This window comes from Schistocerca cancellata, chromosome 7 (assembly GCF_023864275.1).
Source record: "Schistocerca cancellata isolate TAMUIC-IGC-003103 chromosome 7, iqSchCanc2.1, whole genome shotgun sequence".
NCBI lineage: Eukaryota > Metazoa > Arthropoda > Insecta > Orthoptera > Acrididae > Schistocerca > Schistocerca cancellata.
The window spans coordinates 357530923-357546624 of NC_064632.1; the positions used below are offsets into that span (position 1 = coordinate 357530923).

General features: G+C 38.7%; 1 protein-coding gene across 1 annotated transcript in view; it reads right to left on the minus strand.

Annotated features, from left to right (window-relative positions):
- Positions 1-3961: 3961 nt before the first annotated feature.
- The window catches only part of LOC126092274 (intraflagellar transport protein 52 homolog), a 68300-nt gene continuing 56559 nt past the window's right edge, over positions 3962-15702 (minus strand). The window contains exons 6-7 of the mRNA XM_049907791.1: positions 4536-4781; positions 3962-4417 (exon numbers count right to left, since the gene is read on the minus strand). Of these exons, the coding sequence (XP_049763748.1) occupies positions 4139-4417; positions 4536-4781 (525 nt within the window). The 3' untranslated portion in view covers positions 3962-4138. The remainder of the gene's footprint in view (positions 4418-4535; positions 4782-15702) is intronic.

Consider the following 15702-nt stretch of genomic DNA (forward strand, 5'->3'; position numbering starts at 1 on the left):
TGCTAACCAGCATGGAGTCCGAAAATATCAATGATATGAAAACCAACTCTCACTTTTCTCACATGACATAGTGAAAACTTTGGATCAAGGCAATCAGGTAGAGGCATATTTCTCAATTTTCGAAAAGCATTTGACTCAGTCCCACATCTACGCTTATTGTCAAGTAATTTTGGGTGTGCCCCAGGGAAGTGTGTTGGAACCCTTGCTGTTTATGTAGCACATTAATGAGTTTGTGAACAATTTTAATAGTAACCTCAGACTTTTTACAGATGATGCAGTTATCTATAATAAAGCACTGTCTGAAAGAAGCTGCGTAAATATTCAGATACTTATTAGATTTCAAAGTGATGCAAAGATTGGCAACTTACTTTTAAATGTTCAGGAATGTAAAACTGTGCACTTCACAAAATGAAAAAATGAGAAAAAAAAAAAAACAAAAAGCTTAGTAACCTCTGACTATAATATCAGTGAGTCACTGTTGGCATTCACTAACTCATACAAATACCTGCGTGTAACACTTTGTAGGCATGTCAAGTGGAATGATCACACAGGCTCAATTGTGGGTAAAGCAAGTGGTAGATTTCAGTTTATTGGTGGAATACTGGAGAAGTGAAATCACTGTGCAAAGGAGACTGCTCACAAATCACTCACGTGACCATTCTAGAATATTGCTCAAGTATTTGGGACCCCTACCAAATAGGACTAATGGGGTATTCAACGTATACAGAGGAGGGCCTCACAAATGGTTACAGATCTGTTTGATCCATGAGAGAGTGTCACAAAGATGCTGAAGTAACTGAACTCGCAGACTCTTGATGATAAGACACGAACTACCTCAAGAAAGTCTATTAACTAATTTTTGAGAACAAGCTTTACATGACTCCAGAGGTATGCTACAACCCCATACGTATCACTCACATAGTGGGGACAAGATCAGAATAATTACAATATGCAGTAAATGGAGCAAGAAGAAACCCTTACAACTGTTACAGTGGGATATACACACTGCCAAGCCCTTCATAGGGGTTTGCGGAGTATAGAAGTAAATGAAGATAACACTGATATGATCAATGCAGACATGTTGTGCCAAGAGTGGATGGAGCTGGAATGCAGGTTGGATGTTGTCAATGTTTGTTAACCTGGTGTGTGTGAGGTTGGGTATGTCATACCCGAGGTGTTTTGAAGTGCTTATTATTTAATGTCATTGTTGCCACACAAATCTTGCTGTCACAATAGCTGGAGGTAAGGGAGAGGGAGGCAAGATGCAGTGTTGAGTTTATTATTGTGCCAGTGTCAGAGGGACATACATGTGTGCAGAGGTGGCTAGGGTGCGCCATGCCCGACCTCTTAGTCAGTGTTACATTTTAAAGCTATCAGCAACTTTATGATATATACAGTTATTTATAGTATTCTTTGATTTACTTTTAGATTTTATATTTCTCAAGATGTCTCATGAAGAAAATGAACACCTGCTGCAAGAACTACTAGAGAAAGTTTTAGAAAACTGTTCAAATGCTAGTTCCTGTGACTCCGAGAGTGAAGAAAAGATTGACTAAGTTTCTCAAAGAAGTGAAGAAAGTGATTTGGTGAAAGAGGGTATTTTGGATGATTCGGAAGACCCAAAATCTGCGTTAGCGGTTCCTAGTCAGTCACCTGAGTTATGTGGAATTTTTCATACATCCAAAAATGGTACAAAATAGATGAGGGATTGTCCTAGGCAAAGTGTTCATATTCGTTCAGAGAATATTATTACCAATTCTCCAGGTGTAAAAGGTGCTGCAAAACAGAGACTGAATGTTGGAGTCTTTTTATAACAAACAGTATGTTGAATACTATACTACACATACAATCAATCAAATAAAGAATATCAAGGGAAAATATCCAGAAAATAAAGAGCAGTACCACATGAACGATGCAACTTTGGAGCATTTGAAGGCATTTATGGGAGTTTTGTATATAGCGGACCTAAACGGCTCAATTGGTGGCGTACAGATGGTACTGGAGTTGCAATCTTTCGGACTACAATGTCACTGCAGGGGTTTTACTTACTCCAAAATTGTTTGAGATTCAATGATAAGATCACTCAGGATGAAAGGAAAAAGACTGACAATCTAGATGCTATAGGAGATATTTTTGATAATTTTGTTGAAAATATTTAACAACACTATATGCCTTCTGAGAACATTACAATTGATGAGATGCTGTTATCTTTCTGAGAGAGATTTCCTTTTTTTGTATGCATTCCAAACAAGCCAACCAAATATGACCTAAAAATATATGCTCTTGTAGATGCAGACACATTCTATATACTCCAACTGGAAGTATACTTGGGAAAACAGCCACCAGGACATTACCAGCTTGGTAATAAAGCATATGATATTTAAAACTGTTTAGTGGAGCCAATAACGAAAACAAATATGAATTTAACATTCGATAATTGGTTTACTAGTTACCCTCTTATGATCCATCTCTTGCAAGAACATTCATTAACTTCTGTTGGCACAGTTCATAGAAACAATACAAGTGTACCTGAGATTTTCTAAAAAGGAACAGAAGTATATAGTTCTCGATTTGGTGTCCTATGTATGTAAAAAAAGAAATAAAGTTGTGCTCGTTATGTCAACTTTACACAATGATAAAAACATAGACCAATCGACAGGTGTGAACTGAGTGTCACTTATGATATTGCCCGCAACAGTAAAGGTTAGCCTATGACATTTTTTTATTGTATACTCAATATGTCTTCCAAGGGAAATTCGAAAGAGGATTGCTAATCAACTAGGAGAAACTCATCGCCAGTTCCAAAAAAATGACTGGTAGATACGTCAAGCGTGGTGACTGTACTGGGGGAAAAAGGACAGGAAAACAAAACTTCGTTGTTCGAAGTGTGAGAAGCCAATATGTATGGAGCACACGATTTTTATGTGCGGAAAATGTGCTGATTTGTATGTGTAATGTTGGTGCTGAGCTAATTGATCTCATATAAGACCTTTTATTTTCTTTTTCTGTTTTCTAATTATAAGATAATATCATTATGTTAATTAATCAAAGAAACTGTAATTTTGTTCGAATTTTGTATGAAAAAATGTTAAACTTCTGAAATGCGTACTTTTTCTGAGAAAGTATACACACTTCATTATTTCACCTCCCCCCCCCCCCCCCCCCAAAAAAAAGTTTTATGTCTTAAACATAGTATTTTACTTACTCATCTTGTTTAATAGACACCATTATTAATATCCCAAGTAAAAAATACTTAATACATGATTATAGTATCAAAAATTCGTCATCAGAGTTTCAGGTATTCATCCCCACCTCGTAGCTGGTGAACCGATTTCTCACCTCATTCATGCCATGTCAAGGCACATGTGCTCAAATAGACTAGACTAAATCTGGCTTTATGAATCTTATACGCCAAAACTGCTTGTACCTGTTAATTTTTTCTGGGGCCACAAGGCTGAAGCTGTGTAGTTTCTTCTGAGATACCCTGCATAGCTAATGACTGTAGAGTTTATTTGCTGGTCTACAGTCTATTCAGAATACTGACAATGGTTTCAGTGTAATATTCAAATAATATTATTTTTTCAAAGCATCTCTTTTGTAAACTGTGAGACTGCTATGCTTCATACTATTATTTAAGGCTTCAATTTACGCAGCCATTTTTACTGCTGATAAGTGTACAGCAACATTTTTGTCATGCTGCATAATGTTAGCTTGTATTTACTCCACACAGAAAGTCTACAGTGTCAAGTTATTGGCCGTTTCTTTCTTTCTTTCTTTCTTTCTTTTTCAATTACAGTACATACACTTTTAATATCACACTATTTCTGTCCCTCACTACCTGATGTCCTATTCCTACTGACAAGATGTGTCTTCCCATTGTTTCATTTGCACTAACCTCATTTTACAACAACAAAAAAATTAACAAACATGGATAGTTTTTATTTTCCTCCTTGAAGATTGAATTGTATACAATGAAAACATTCCAACAGGTGGAAATGTGGAAGGACTAATGCAAAACATAACAACTATTTAAAATATTGAGATTTATTGTTTAAAGCAATACTGAATAAAGTAGAAAATGCACACCATCAATATCTAACACAACAATTCTGAACAATTACTTCAGATAACAGTTTATTTATTCTCCTGGTTGACCCAGTTTGCGGAATTCTGCAATCTGCAACCCAACTGCATGCAGAATTGATCTAGCGTCAGGAGAGGGTGCATCTACACCCAAGGCATATCCACATTCACGAATAAAGTATTCCACATCAGCTTCTGATTCTGTTTCTCCAGCTGTCAGCTGACACTTATTTGCAAGCTGGGCAAGTCTTGCCTGCTCTGAACTAAATGCTTCATCCAGGTCAAAAAGCTCCAAAGAAGGAGGAGGGAGCTCTCTGAATGATGGTGGAAATACCTATTGAAATATAATAAAATGTAATACAGCATAGACTAAGAAGGAAATCAATTAACACATTATATGGAAAAATTACATTTTATAAGCTCAAAGGTGCACAACATTAGTTCAAACTCACAGCTGCTTGAAGAAATGGAAGTGGTGTTTCAAACTGAGGTGTTATAAGTCTGAGGGGTTCATGTTTCACATTCAATTGATTGTAAGCTTCAATCGCATCTGCCACAATGCCTGTATGTATGGAGAATAAACGCTGATCAAACAGCTTCGTGTAATCCATTGGTATCTCATCTGTCGATTCCTGTAAGCATACACGTGGCCTTTCTGCCAACTTTGCTGTGTCTGGTATCATGTTGTAGTCTGCTATCTGCAAAGAATGAGAAACTTTTTGAGATTTTCACATATCGCAGTAAGAGACACTATGAGTAACGGGTATGTGTTCCAGATATCTAATATTAGCTCTTTATGATGTAACATCCATTGAAAAAAAGCAATAGTGTTGTATAATATGTTCTGAGGGTTAGTACTTTAAATTGTCCTACATAATTTTCTTAATGTATTTTCAACTTGTTAACCTACAGTTATGACAAAATGTCATATTTTGTTAGTGGGTAACAGAGTAAACAATACAATAACTGAACAGAATATACCAACAAGGGAAAAACTGAACTATAGCTTTTAAAACCTACTTTTTTTACAATTCATATTATTGTAATTTACTTCATTTTATTAATGAGTTTTTTTTATTACAAAGCAGCAAATCATTTTCCAAATTGTAAATAGCAAAGCGTATACATGCACTGAATACCTTCTTGTTTACAGCAATTGGAACAATCTGGAAACCTAGGACTGCATGCTGAGGATTGTTAAGCTTACTTTGATATACTCTGGAAGAAAATTCTTGTTGGAGCTAAACTCCAAATCTAGTTTTCTGCAGTCCACTATCAACTCTTTTCACAATATTTAACATGTGTGTCACACACTTAGCCTTCCATTCTTCATTCAGTTCGGTGGAATAAACACCTTTCAAGTCTTAGCATCTTATGACATGCCATTCCCTAGTATTTATTTGCCATAATTAGTTAATGCCTTGACTGATTGTAAGGAAATTAAATTCAGTACTTTGGAAGTTTATATTCTTTTTAATTCCTCTCTATGCAGGTGATATACAGTGTGTAAGTTAGGTTTATTAGAGTATAGATATAGTACGAGGCTTGTGTATCTGCAATTTGTATGCAACAGTGGTTGGGCGGTAACTGTGGAATTCATGCAATATTGGATGCTGTGAGGACTTAATAACCACAAATTAAAAAATCTGCCAGCTACTTAAAGTACAGAAAACTATTCACAGTTTATTAAGGCAAAACCATATGCAAAATTAGCAAATAGAAAAAGCAATTTTCTGATGTGAAACATCCTGCCAGATAAATACTGTGTGCCAGTCCAGGACTTGAACCTGGCATCTTTGCCTTTTGCAGCCAAGTGCTCTACCAACTGAGCTACCCAAACATGACTCACGAACAGTCCTCACAGCTTTACTTCCACAACTATTTCTTCTTCTGGCTTCCATACTTCACCAAATTTTTCCTGCATATCTTGTGGACTAGCACTCCTGGAATAAAGGATATGGAAGAGAAATGCTATGGCCGCAGGGGACTGTTTCCAGAATGAATTTTCACTCTGAAGCAGAGTGTGCACTATAAGGACAGGTTGTGACACTGTCTGGATAACTCAGCCAGTAAACTACTTGCCTGCAGAAGGAAAAGACTCAGGTTTGTGTCCTAGTCTGGAACACAGTTTTAACCTCACAGGAAGTTTCAAATCAGTGTGCACACTGCTGCAAATTGAAAATTCATTCTACAATTTTCTGATGAGAGACAAAAGTTTGAGAAGACAAAATAATTTCATTTTTTAATGCTGATAATTTATAAAATAAAAAGTAGGAAATGACAACAGTGTGAGTGACAAAGAATAGTTTTATGAATTGCTGATAAAGTGCTACTGCTGATGAGGCCATATAAGAAAAGATACTGGTGCAACCAAAACATTTCTTAGTAATCATTAATTATGGACCAGAAAGAAATTGTAAGACAACCCCCCCCCCCCTCTCCTCCAATACACTTCTGAGGTATTGTGCGGCTTCTCCATTTCTACGTTCATTAACTGGATACTTATGAGACTTCAGAAACATGGGACTGAGATTTTAAAATTTAATATTTCTGATCTTCATCAGGTCCAGATATGTTCAAAGGTCACACTGAGGCTAAATAAATAAGGCGAGGGGGGGTTGGTGGAATGAAACTGGTGCATAATCAGGTGAATAGTAAGAGTGATTTCAACATGCTAGAAACATATCTGATGTCTTTTTAAGACAAAGAAGTTCAAACAGTCATTATCTAAAGCAGACTTACAAAGACAGCATACACACACACTTATCAAAAGGATTTTGTGTCTTTTGTATCAATATTATATGTTACGAGATTTTTTTCTATTTTCCTTGGTCAATGAGATTCGTTGTTGTGGTCTTCAGTCCGGAGACTGGTTTGATGCAGCTCTCCATGTTACTCCATCCTGTGCAAGCTTCTTCATCTCCCAGTACCTACTGCAGCCTACATCCTTCTGAATCTGCTTAGTGTATTCATCTCTTGATCTCCCTCTACGATTTTTACCCTCCATGCTACCCTCCAGTACCAAATTGGTGATCCCTTGATGCCTCGGAACATGTCCTACCAACCGATCCACTCTTCTAGTCAAGTTGTGCCACAAACTCCTCCCCAATTCTATTCAATACCTCCTCATGAGTTATGTGATCTACCCATCTAATCTTCAGCATTCTTCTGTAGCACCACATTTCGAAAGCTTCTATTCTCTTCTTGTATAAACTATTTATCGTCCACGTTTCACTTCCATGCATGGCTACACTCCATAAAAATACTTTCAGAAATGACTTCCTACCACTTAAATCAATACTCTTACTTACTGTATTGTCGAACAAACCCAGTACACCAGTTTAATGTTACAATAAATTATTTGCAGATGTAAATATTTTTTCTCTGGAGAACAGAACAGAAAATCACAATTCATACATTATTTGTTTTTGCATGGAATAAAAGTTTTTTTAACCAGATAAATTTAGTTACTTATTTTTGCAGATCTAAAACAGATTTTGACATATTCCTGTTCATCAAAAACAATGACGAATAAATAGAAAAAGTAATAAGATTAACGATGCGGTTTCTATTCCCCCCTCTCTGTTCCTCAAACAAATCCTGAAATATCTCCATTATTTGTTTATAGTTCAACCTATTATCAGAAGAATTTCCTTTTCTTCCCAATAATGTCTACTGCTTTCTTCATTACTGAAGTTATATTTCCCCAGTCCTCATTAATATCATTACTTGCTGAAATCTCAACTAAATTTTGCTGCAACGAATTGATTATGAATGTTTCGTTCCTTAATCTTGAGCAAACGTATTTTATTGTAACTCCCCCTTTCCCTTCATTTAGTAAGAAGTCTAATTTATATGATGATCAGACAATGATTTGTGTGTAACTCACTTCCTCTATTCATTCTGGCGTCTACGACATCCGATGCCAATATTTTATTAACAATTACGCGGTCAATAATTAAGCGCTATCCTGTTGCAGTCCACGTGTCTCTATGAACACCCTTCTTCTTAATGAGATAGTAAAGCATTTTCTAAAGCAGTTACAAGAAATAGGAGGAGGCTACCAATGGACCACCAGTCCACTAGTCACACAAATTTTCTGCAACAAATTATAATTTTAATCTTTTACATGACAAGGACAGCAGAAAATTCTGCTTTTTTCTACTTCCTTTGATTTTTTGGACATTTTAGCACGGGCAGCTGCAGTTGCAACCATATACTAGTTAAGTTTTAGGTAACTCCTAAAATGAGATTTCAGTTCTGTAGAGAGGACAATTGCAGAATGGTTTGCAGAAAGTGGTCGAAGGCTACAGTTTGCAGGATCCATGTTTTGTGGGTGTCTATAATAGAAGCTGTTCATTTCAATCGCAGGAAAATTGTTCCATGTTAGCAGGTACCTATGGCAGCAGTGTTCAGTGTTATGTGCTATGCTGCACATGTACCCAACGACCAACGACAGCGGCTTCGTGATATTTCTCATCAAAACAATATCATGATGGGTGATATTAAAACCAATTATAGTACTAGGCTCTTTGTGTGGATACAAAAAAATTAAGTCCAGTGTGTCACAGTTTATTTCATGTATAACCAACCGAGTTTCTTTGAAAGAAGTGTCTGTGAGAAATTATGGAAAGTGCAGTTCATGTGATTATTGAGTTATAATACACATCATGATGACAGGCACTTCTGTACAGATAGAGGCAGTGAAGCCACTGAAGAATGGATATGCCACAGTCTGCAAGAGAGCAGGGATCGTCATCCAGTGTTGCAGCAAGACATCCAAAGGCAGGTTAAAACTCATTGGGTGTCAGGGGTTCACAGAGAGGAAATGCAGAGAACTGTTCAAAACTGAGCCGCCTTCTGATATGACACTATAATAATAAGAATATTACATCCTGTAAGATGTAGAGCAATTTACAGAACCTTTGAAACAGTTATGGAATGATATGACACTGGTTTAGAATGGCTGCACAGAAAATCAGAAAGAAGTAGTAATCAAACCTGAGAAAAGATAAAAAGAAAAATTAATCACGAATGTACAAAAACACAAATCAGATGCTTCAGGAAAAGCAAAAAGGTCTAGAAGAAGCAGACAGTAATCACTAATGACATTGCATGGCAAACTGACAAAGCAGTGATAGTAAATGTCTAATACATGACAGCACTCTTAACAGTGATTATAGTGCCTAGAACTGGACTGATTTACTACATAGACAGTCACAAAGATCATTCAGTGTATATGAATCACAAAAATAGAACAGATGCAGTGATATGGACTTTTACTATACAGGAGATTGACATGGGTTGTCATGAGAAGTTATATGCTGGGAGCCATTAAAACTGCAATGCCACCAAGAAAGCAATCATCAAATGTCAAATCAACATGAAGTATACAACATGCTCAAGTTTGTAAAAGATTAACATTTCAAAGCAATCACACAATGTAGGTAGGATTACTACTGCCTCTAGCCTGTATAAAGAGAGATTACACAGCAGGTTTCTAATTTAGAACTTGCATTTGAATGTCGGTCGTTTGTGAGAAGATTACAGTATTTACTCGAATCTAAGGCACACTTTTTTCCGGTTTTGTAATCCAAAAAACCACCTGCAGCTTAGAATCGAGTGCAAAGTAAGTGGAAGTTCTGAAAAATGTTGGTAGGTGCCGCCACAACTAATTTCTGCCATCGAATATATGTAGCGCTACACAGGCATGCTTTGCAGGCACAAAGATAAATACTGGTGCCAAAACCTCTGCGCCAGTAAATAAATTAAAAAAAAAAAGGGTAGAAGACTAGCTTTTTTTCTCCACCCCGAGTTTCGACCACTGCATTTCCACACATTATCCAACGAAGTAAATAGAAATTCCGTATTGTTCATCTTCGAATGTAGCAGCCTTTCAAATATTCGTAGCAACAAAAATAAATTTCTTCACAGAAAAATATCAACAAAACACAAGGCTTTACGACTGTTGCACGAGTTGATACGCTGGGGCTCATTAAGATTTCACTTAGCGGCACCTATTGCTTCATGGAATTTTGTGAAGTGCCTGGTGGTGTTACTGAACCATAATGAAGCACTTTTCACTATAGTGCCAAATTCAAGGGAAGACTTATTTCTTTCGTGGGACAAAGCTGTAATCGTGCTGCAGGTCTGCGACACTGGTTTGATGAGAGCAACGTCAGGCGATGGCGACTGCAGAGAGACAAATTATTTGAATGTTAAGTAGCAGGAAAGCATTTAGTGGGCCGAAGTGTGGCCGATATTGTGCACTAGAAGTGATTTTAAATGAATTTGTTAAGGAACAGCGTCAGAAATTCCTGCCTGTGAACGCCAAAATTTTAAAAGTCAAGGCACATGAAATTGCTTGAGTGCAAAAAATCGAAAATTTTAAGGCAAATCGCAGCTAGACTGATCTGTTTATGAAGTGCTGGGGTTTTTCAGTTTGGAGGCGAACTTCAGTTGCACAGAAGCTGCTGAAAAATTATGAAGAAAAACTTGTGTGGAATTTCAACGCTTCATAATTAGGCAGCGCACAGAAAATCAATACCTTCTTGGTCAGATAGGAAATGCTGACCAAACTCTCGCATATTTTGACATGCTGTCAAATTATACGGTTGCCGCCAAAGGAAAGAAAGACATAAGCACTCTTACATCAGGGGATGAAAAACAGCGGATGTCCGTCATGCTTGCTTGCATAGCAGATGGACATAAATATCCCCCATTCATAGTTTCAAGCGAAAGACTTCACCGAAATCTGAAGTGTTTCCAAAAACTGTAATTGTACGAGCAAATGAAACTAGTGGTTTTCGCAGGACATGGTGCTGGAATGGATTAGGCATGTGTGGAATCGCCGTCCTGGTGCAACGCTTGGTTTACGCAGTCTGTTGGTATTAGATGCGTACGCAGGCCTATAACGCCTGCAGTAAAACGAGAATCAGAGGAAAGCAAAATGGACTTGGCAGTAATTCCAAGCGGGATGACGTCAATTCTGCAACCACTTGACGTCTGTCTGCATACACAGATGAACAAATGCACACACTCGCAGCCACAGTGAGACTCATTGTCATGACCAGTGGGGACATACATATCCAACATACAAATATATTTCCCCGAGTTCACATGGATATGAAAGTCCCAATCTGTGTGTACTGTGATCTAGGGTTGAATGTACTGACTGTTTGGAGCCAACAAGATCACTGTTTGGCACCTAATGCATGAGATATCACTTAACTGCTTCAGTTGTCCGTTATGTGCATTGTGTTTACACAGTTTTCTATATGTTTTCCCTGTCTGCAATACACTGTTTGTTAGGAATATACATTTTTGTTCACTTATTTTTTGATAAAACACTTTTAAATTTGTTTAATGGTTTTGCCTTATAGCCAGTGTGAGGAGAGAGGCTCCATTTGTGCCTTTTCTTCATATTTATGTCTAAATCACTACACTTACATATTTAATTTGGTGTCACAATCTTATTTTATTTCCCTTGATTTGATATGAAATGGGAAATTACACAAACTCCTGGTTTGTTTTTTGTGATAAACACTTGCCTTCCCCCACTTTTCATATTTCTCACAGTTGAAAGCTGCCTTAGAAGAGGGAGGGGAAAAGAAAAGCAGTCACATTTTACTCCATTATTACATTCCATATGATGAAACTTTTTACTAGTGTAACACCAAAAAGATAAATTAAAAAGACAATGCCACCATTTAAGTGACTTATTTTCAGAAGCATCATCTTCCTCTACACTGGTCGAACCGCTCTGCAGCTCCCATTAGAACTGTGTACTCTGCAGAGTAGGATATAGCTGACATTGTACCATCTCTGTTTTTTCTTGTGATATATGTTATATCTCTCGGATTGTGAGCCATTCACAAAACAGTAACTAGCTTATTATCTTACCATTTTACTGCAGATACACACCCATGTGTGTGGATGATGATGTGCCCTTATATACAGCTGGAAAACATTTTCCAGTAAGGAACAAAAGATGATTATACAGACAATGCAGCACACGAAGGCAAGAGATAAGGACTAATTTCATATGTAGGTAATACAAATTTTATAAAATGTTAAGCTGCGAGTAAATAAATTTGTTTGACTTAATAACTGTATTAACTCTCTTCTTTTTACAGATCCTAATCCCTAATACAAAAATTATTTTAAGAGGGGTATATGTGTCAGGAGTGTGTCCCATTTTAAAATAATAATAAAGCCATAAAAAACAAATAAAATTTAGTAATACAGTGTGACATCGTATCCAGTCAAGAGCAGAAAACAAATTTTTACAATAATATAAAAATTTTTAATTCAAGTCTTAAAAAATCTTTTGTAAGGCTAATTTGGTAGAAGAAAATTTTATATAATGTACTGCTACTGACTGTGACCTGTTTATATAATAACTACATTAAAAAAAGGTGCGCACACACACACACACACACACACACACACACACACACACACGTCCATCCCACCCTACCAACGAGAAAGAGAGAAAGAGAGAGAGAGAGAGAGAGAGAGAGATTTGCCCACACAGTTTCATCACATAGTTTCATCAAAACAATTGGAAGAAATATAAAACGCACCCCTATCTATTTTCGCGCTTCTATTTCTCTCTCCTCTGTTTCACCTGCTCCATCACACCCTATCCCTACCCCACCTGCTTCATCACACCCTGTACCTCTTCCACCTGCCTTCTCACAACGTAGTCCCCCTATGTCTGCTTCCTACCTCCACTTGTCTTCTCATACCCTCTACACTTCCAGCTCACTCCCTCTCCCCATTCCAACTGCCTCCTTAACGCCCTATTCCTTTTTCATTTGCCACTAACTCTCTCCATCATCCATCTGCCTCCCACACAGCCCTCTCCTTCCCCTTCTCTCTCTCCAGCATCCCCACCCCAATTCTCCTAGAAATGGAAGGGCTTCTGTCCACAAATCAGCTCAGATTTTGAGAGCATCACTCATGCAAAACTCAGCTTGCCTTTTTCTCGTGATATGAACTATGGATGAAGGGCAACAGGCAGATTCCATATTGACATATTCCATATTCTTAGATTTCTGGAAAACATTTGACGCAGTGCCAAACGGCAGACTCTTAGCAAAGGTACGAGCATAGAGAACAGGTTCCCAGGTACGTGGGTGGCACGAGGCTTTCTTCAGTAATAGAAATCAGAACATGGTCCTCAAGTATGAGTGTTCATGAAAGACAAGAGTATTGTCAAGTGCACCAGGAAAGTACTTCTCTGTATACAAAAATAATGTGATGGACAGGGTGAGTAGCAATCTGCAACTGTTTGCTGATGATGCTGTGGGGCACGGGAAGGTGTCATTGAGTGACCGTAGCAGGATCCATTGATTTCATTGGTAGGTTTGACCAAGATGCAAACATTATGAAGATTTTTTTGTGAACTTCAGTGGGAATCCCTGAAGGGAAGACAATGTTCCTTTCACAAGATATTGTTAAGATAAACTTTAGAAAACTGGCACTTGAATCTAACTCCAGAATGATTGTGCTGCCGCCAATACATTTCATGTAAGAACCATCTCTATCTCCTCCGAACTCTCCCTCCCTGTCCAGCTCCTCCTCCGGACTATCCCTCCCTGCCCGGTTCCTCCTCCTGACCCTGCCTCTCTGCCTAGCTCCTCCTTCGGATTCTGTCCATCTCTTGTTCTGCCTCTCTGTGTCCGTATCCTCCTCCTCATTTCCTGACATTCCCTAATCCCCCTCCTTATGTCCACCTTCTCCTCCCACCCACTATGTCCCTCTTTTTCTCTTTTCCCTGTCCCCTCTCTGTCCATTTCTTCCACCATCCTTTCTCTTTCTGTATCTCCTCCACCAACCTCCTTCCCTCTGCCCAACTTCTCTGCAAATCTATCTCTCTGGCCAACTCCAGCCAATGTCTCTATGTCCATCTCCTCCTTCCCGTCCTCTCTCAACCTCCTGCTACACCCCTCTCTCTTTCTGTCCATCTCGTCATCCCCCGCCTACCATCACCCCTCTCTTTATATCTGCCATTCCCCTCTCACTGTCTACCTTAGTCTTCTTACTGTTTTTTGGTGCTGCTGAATTAAACAATGTAGTTGCCACATTTAATTTGAGAGGCAATGGAAACGGGCCAGGCCAAACTAGACCCGACAATATACAGTTATATGTCAGGGAGTGCCTGCTACTTGCATTATTACACCAGGCAGCTAACAGATCGGGAGCCAGGAGGGGGACCAGCAACGTAATAACAATGCAGTGGAAAGACAGGACCTCTGCAGGGACCCGATTACTTCACACTGAACTGTGAACTCTGTTGGGGCCACATGATGGGGAATCAATACCTTGACAAAACAAGTACAGACAGTCAGTATAAATACCCCAATTTTTAGATAGACGCTTGCAGTCTGGTGATAACACAATCTGGGGAGAGGATCATCACAGTCTACAAGTAGACATAAATCTACAAGGGACTTTGCCTCCACTAACTGCACGGCTACTGCTGGTTGTAAGTCCTAAGTTATGGATTCAACACTCTCCATCTGGTGGGGCACTTCTGGCCCTACTTCCAGCCACTGCAAGCCTCCTACACTAGACAGCCACTGTTCGATACTAGGGCGATGCAACTGCCCAACCAACTTCATCTCATGTCTTCAGTAGATGCCCTGGAGAGCCCTGCAATTGTAGAGCTTCTTTGTGATAGTTTTTGTGTGTTCACTAACAAAATGTTTGTCTAATCAATGATGTTTTCATGTTCATATGGCTGATGGCCGCCAGCTATCCACCCACTGCTACCCTGCCTGGGGTGGTGAATTATGGGCTCCTGACACTAAAACTAGTTCCACCAACCAATGTAGTGGGTATTCACCTCTCAACGATTACCAGTGTTAACAGAAGTGAGTGCTCTAGCTTCAAGCACCATCAATATGGATGTCTGCAGTTGTGCCCTGGAACAAATCTCCAGTCGCACTTGAAGGCAGCAGTAAGCACAATGTTGTGAACAAACTAATTGTTTTCTCCTCCTCAGTTGTGTGCAAGAGAGATGGATATGAAATGGGAATGTCACGGGAACTTAAAAGTGGATTTGTAAAGCTGGAGGAACTGGCTGACTTGTCGCAACTCTGGAGGAACCCTGGAGAACACTATTTGCAACTAGTGAAGTGCATGCAGTGCAACCTGTTGGGCCATAGAAGACCATGTACTGAGTCAGCACCAGTTCAGGACCGCAGGTGCCATCACTGTGATTATTTTGCTAAGTAAACAAAATCAAGGTGGCTTACGATTAGGCATAGTGTCTAGAATAAACATTTCTGGCTCTTCTGTCGTATTCTATTCTCTACGTGCGTTTCATTGTCACGTTATTGTGTTCTGTTTCTATCTCGTGTGATTTGATCGACAGGGGTTCCACACTATAAAGAGTTACACACACAGGGTGTTTCCAAATGGAAGGCAATTAAATCTCTGATAACAGAAGGAGTGTGTTGAAAACAAAACCAATGGAGGATGTATTGACATTTATAGCTCACTTAGTAGCAGCTGCAAGACTGGGGTTCTGGACAGACTAACCTTACAACAAATGACCCAGTTGCACCTGACAGGGGAAGCAATAGCATTTTTTAGGTACCACAGAAGCCT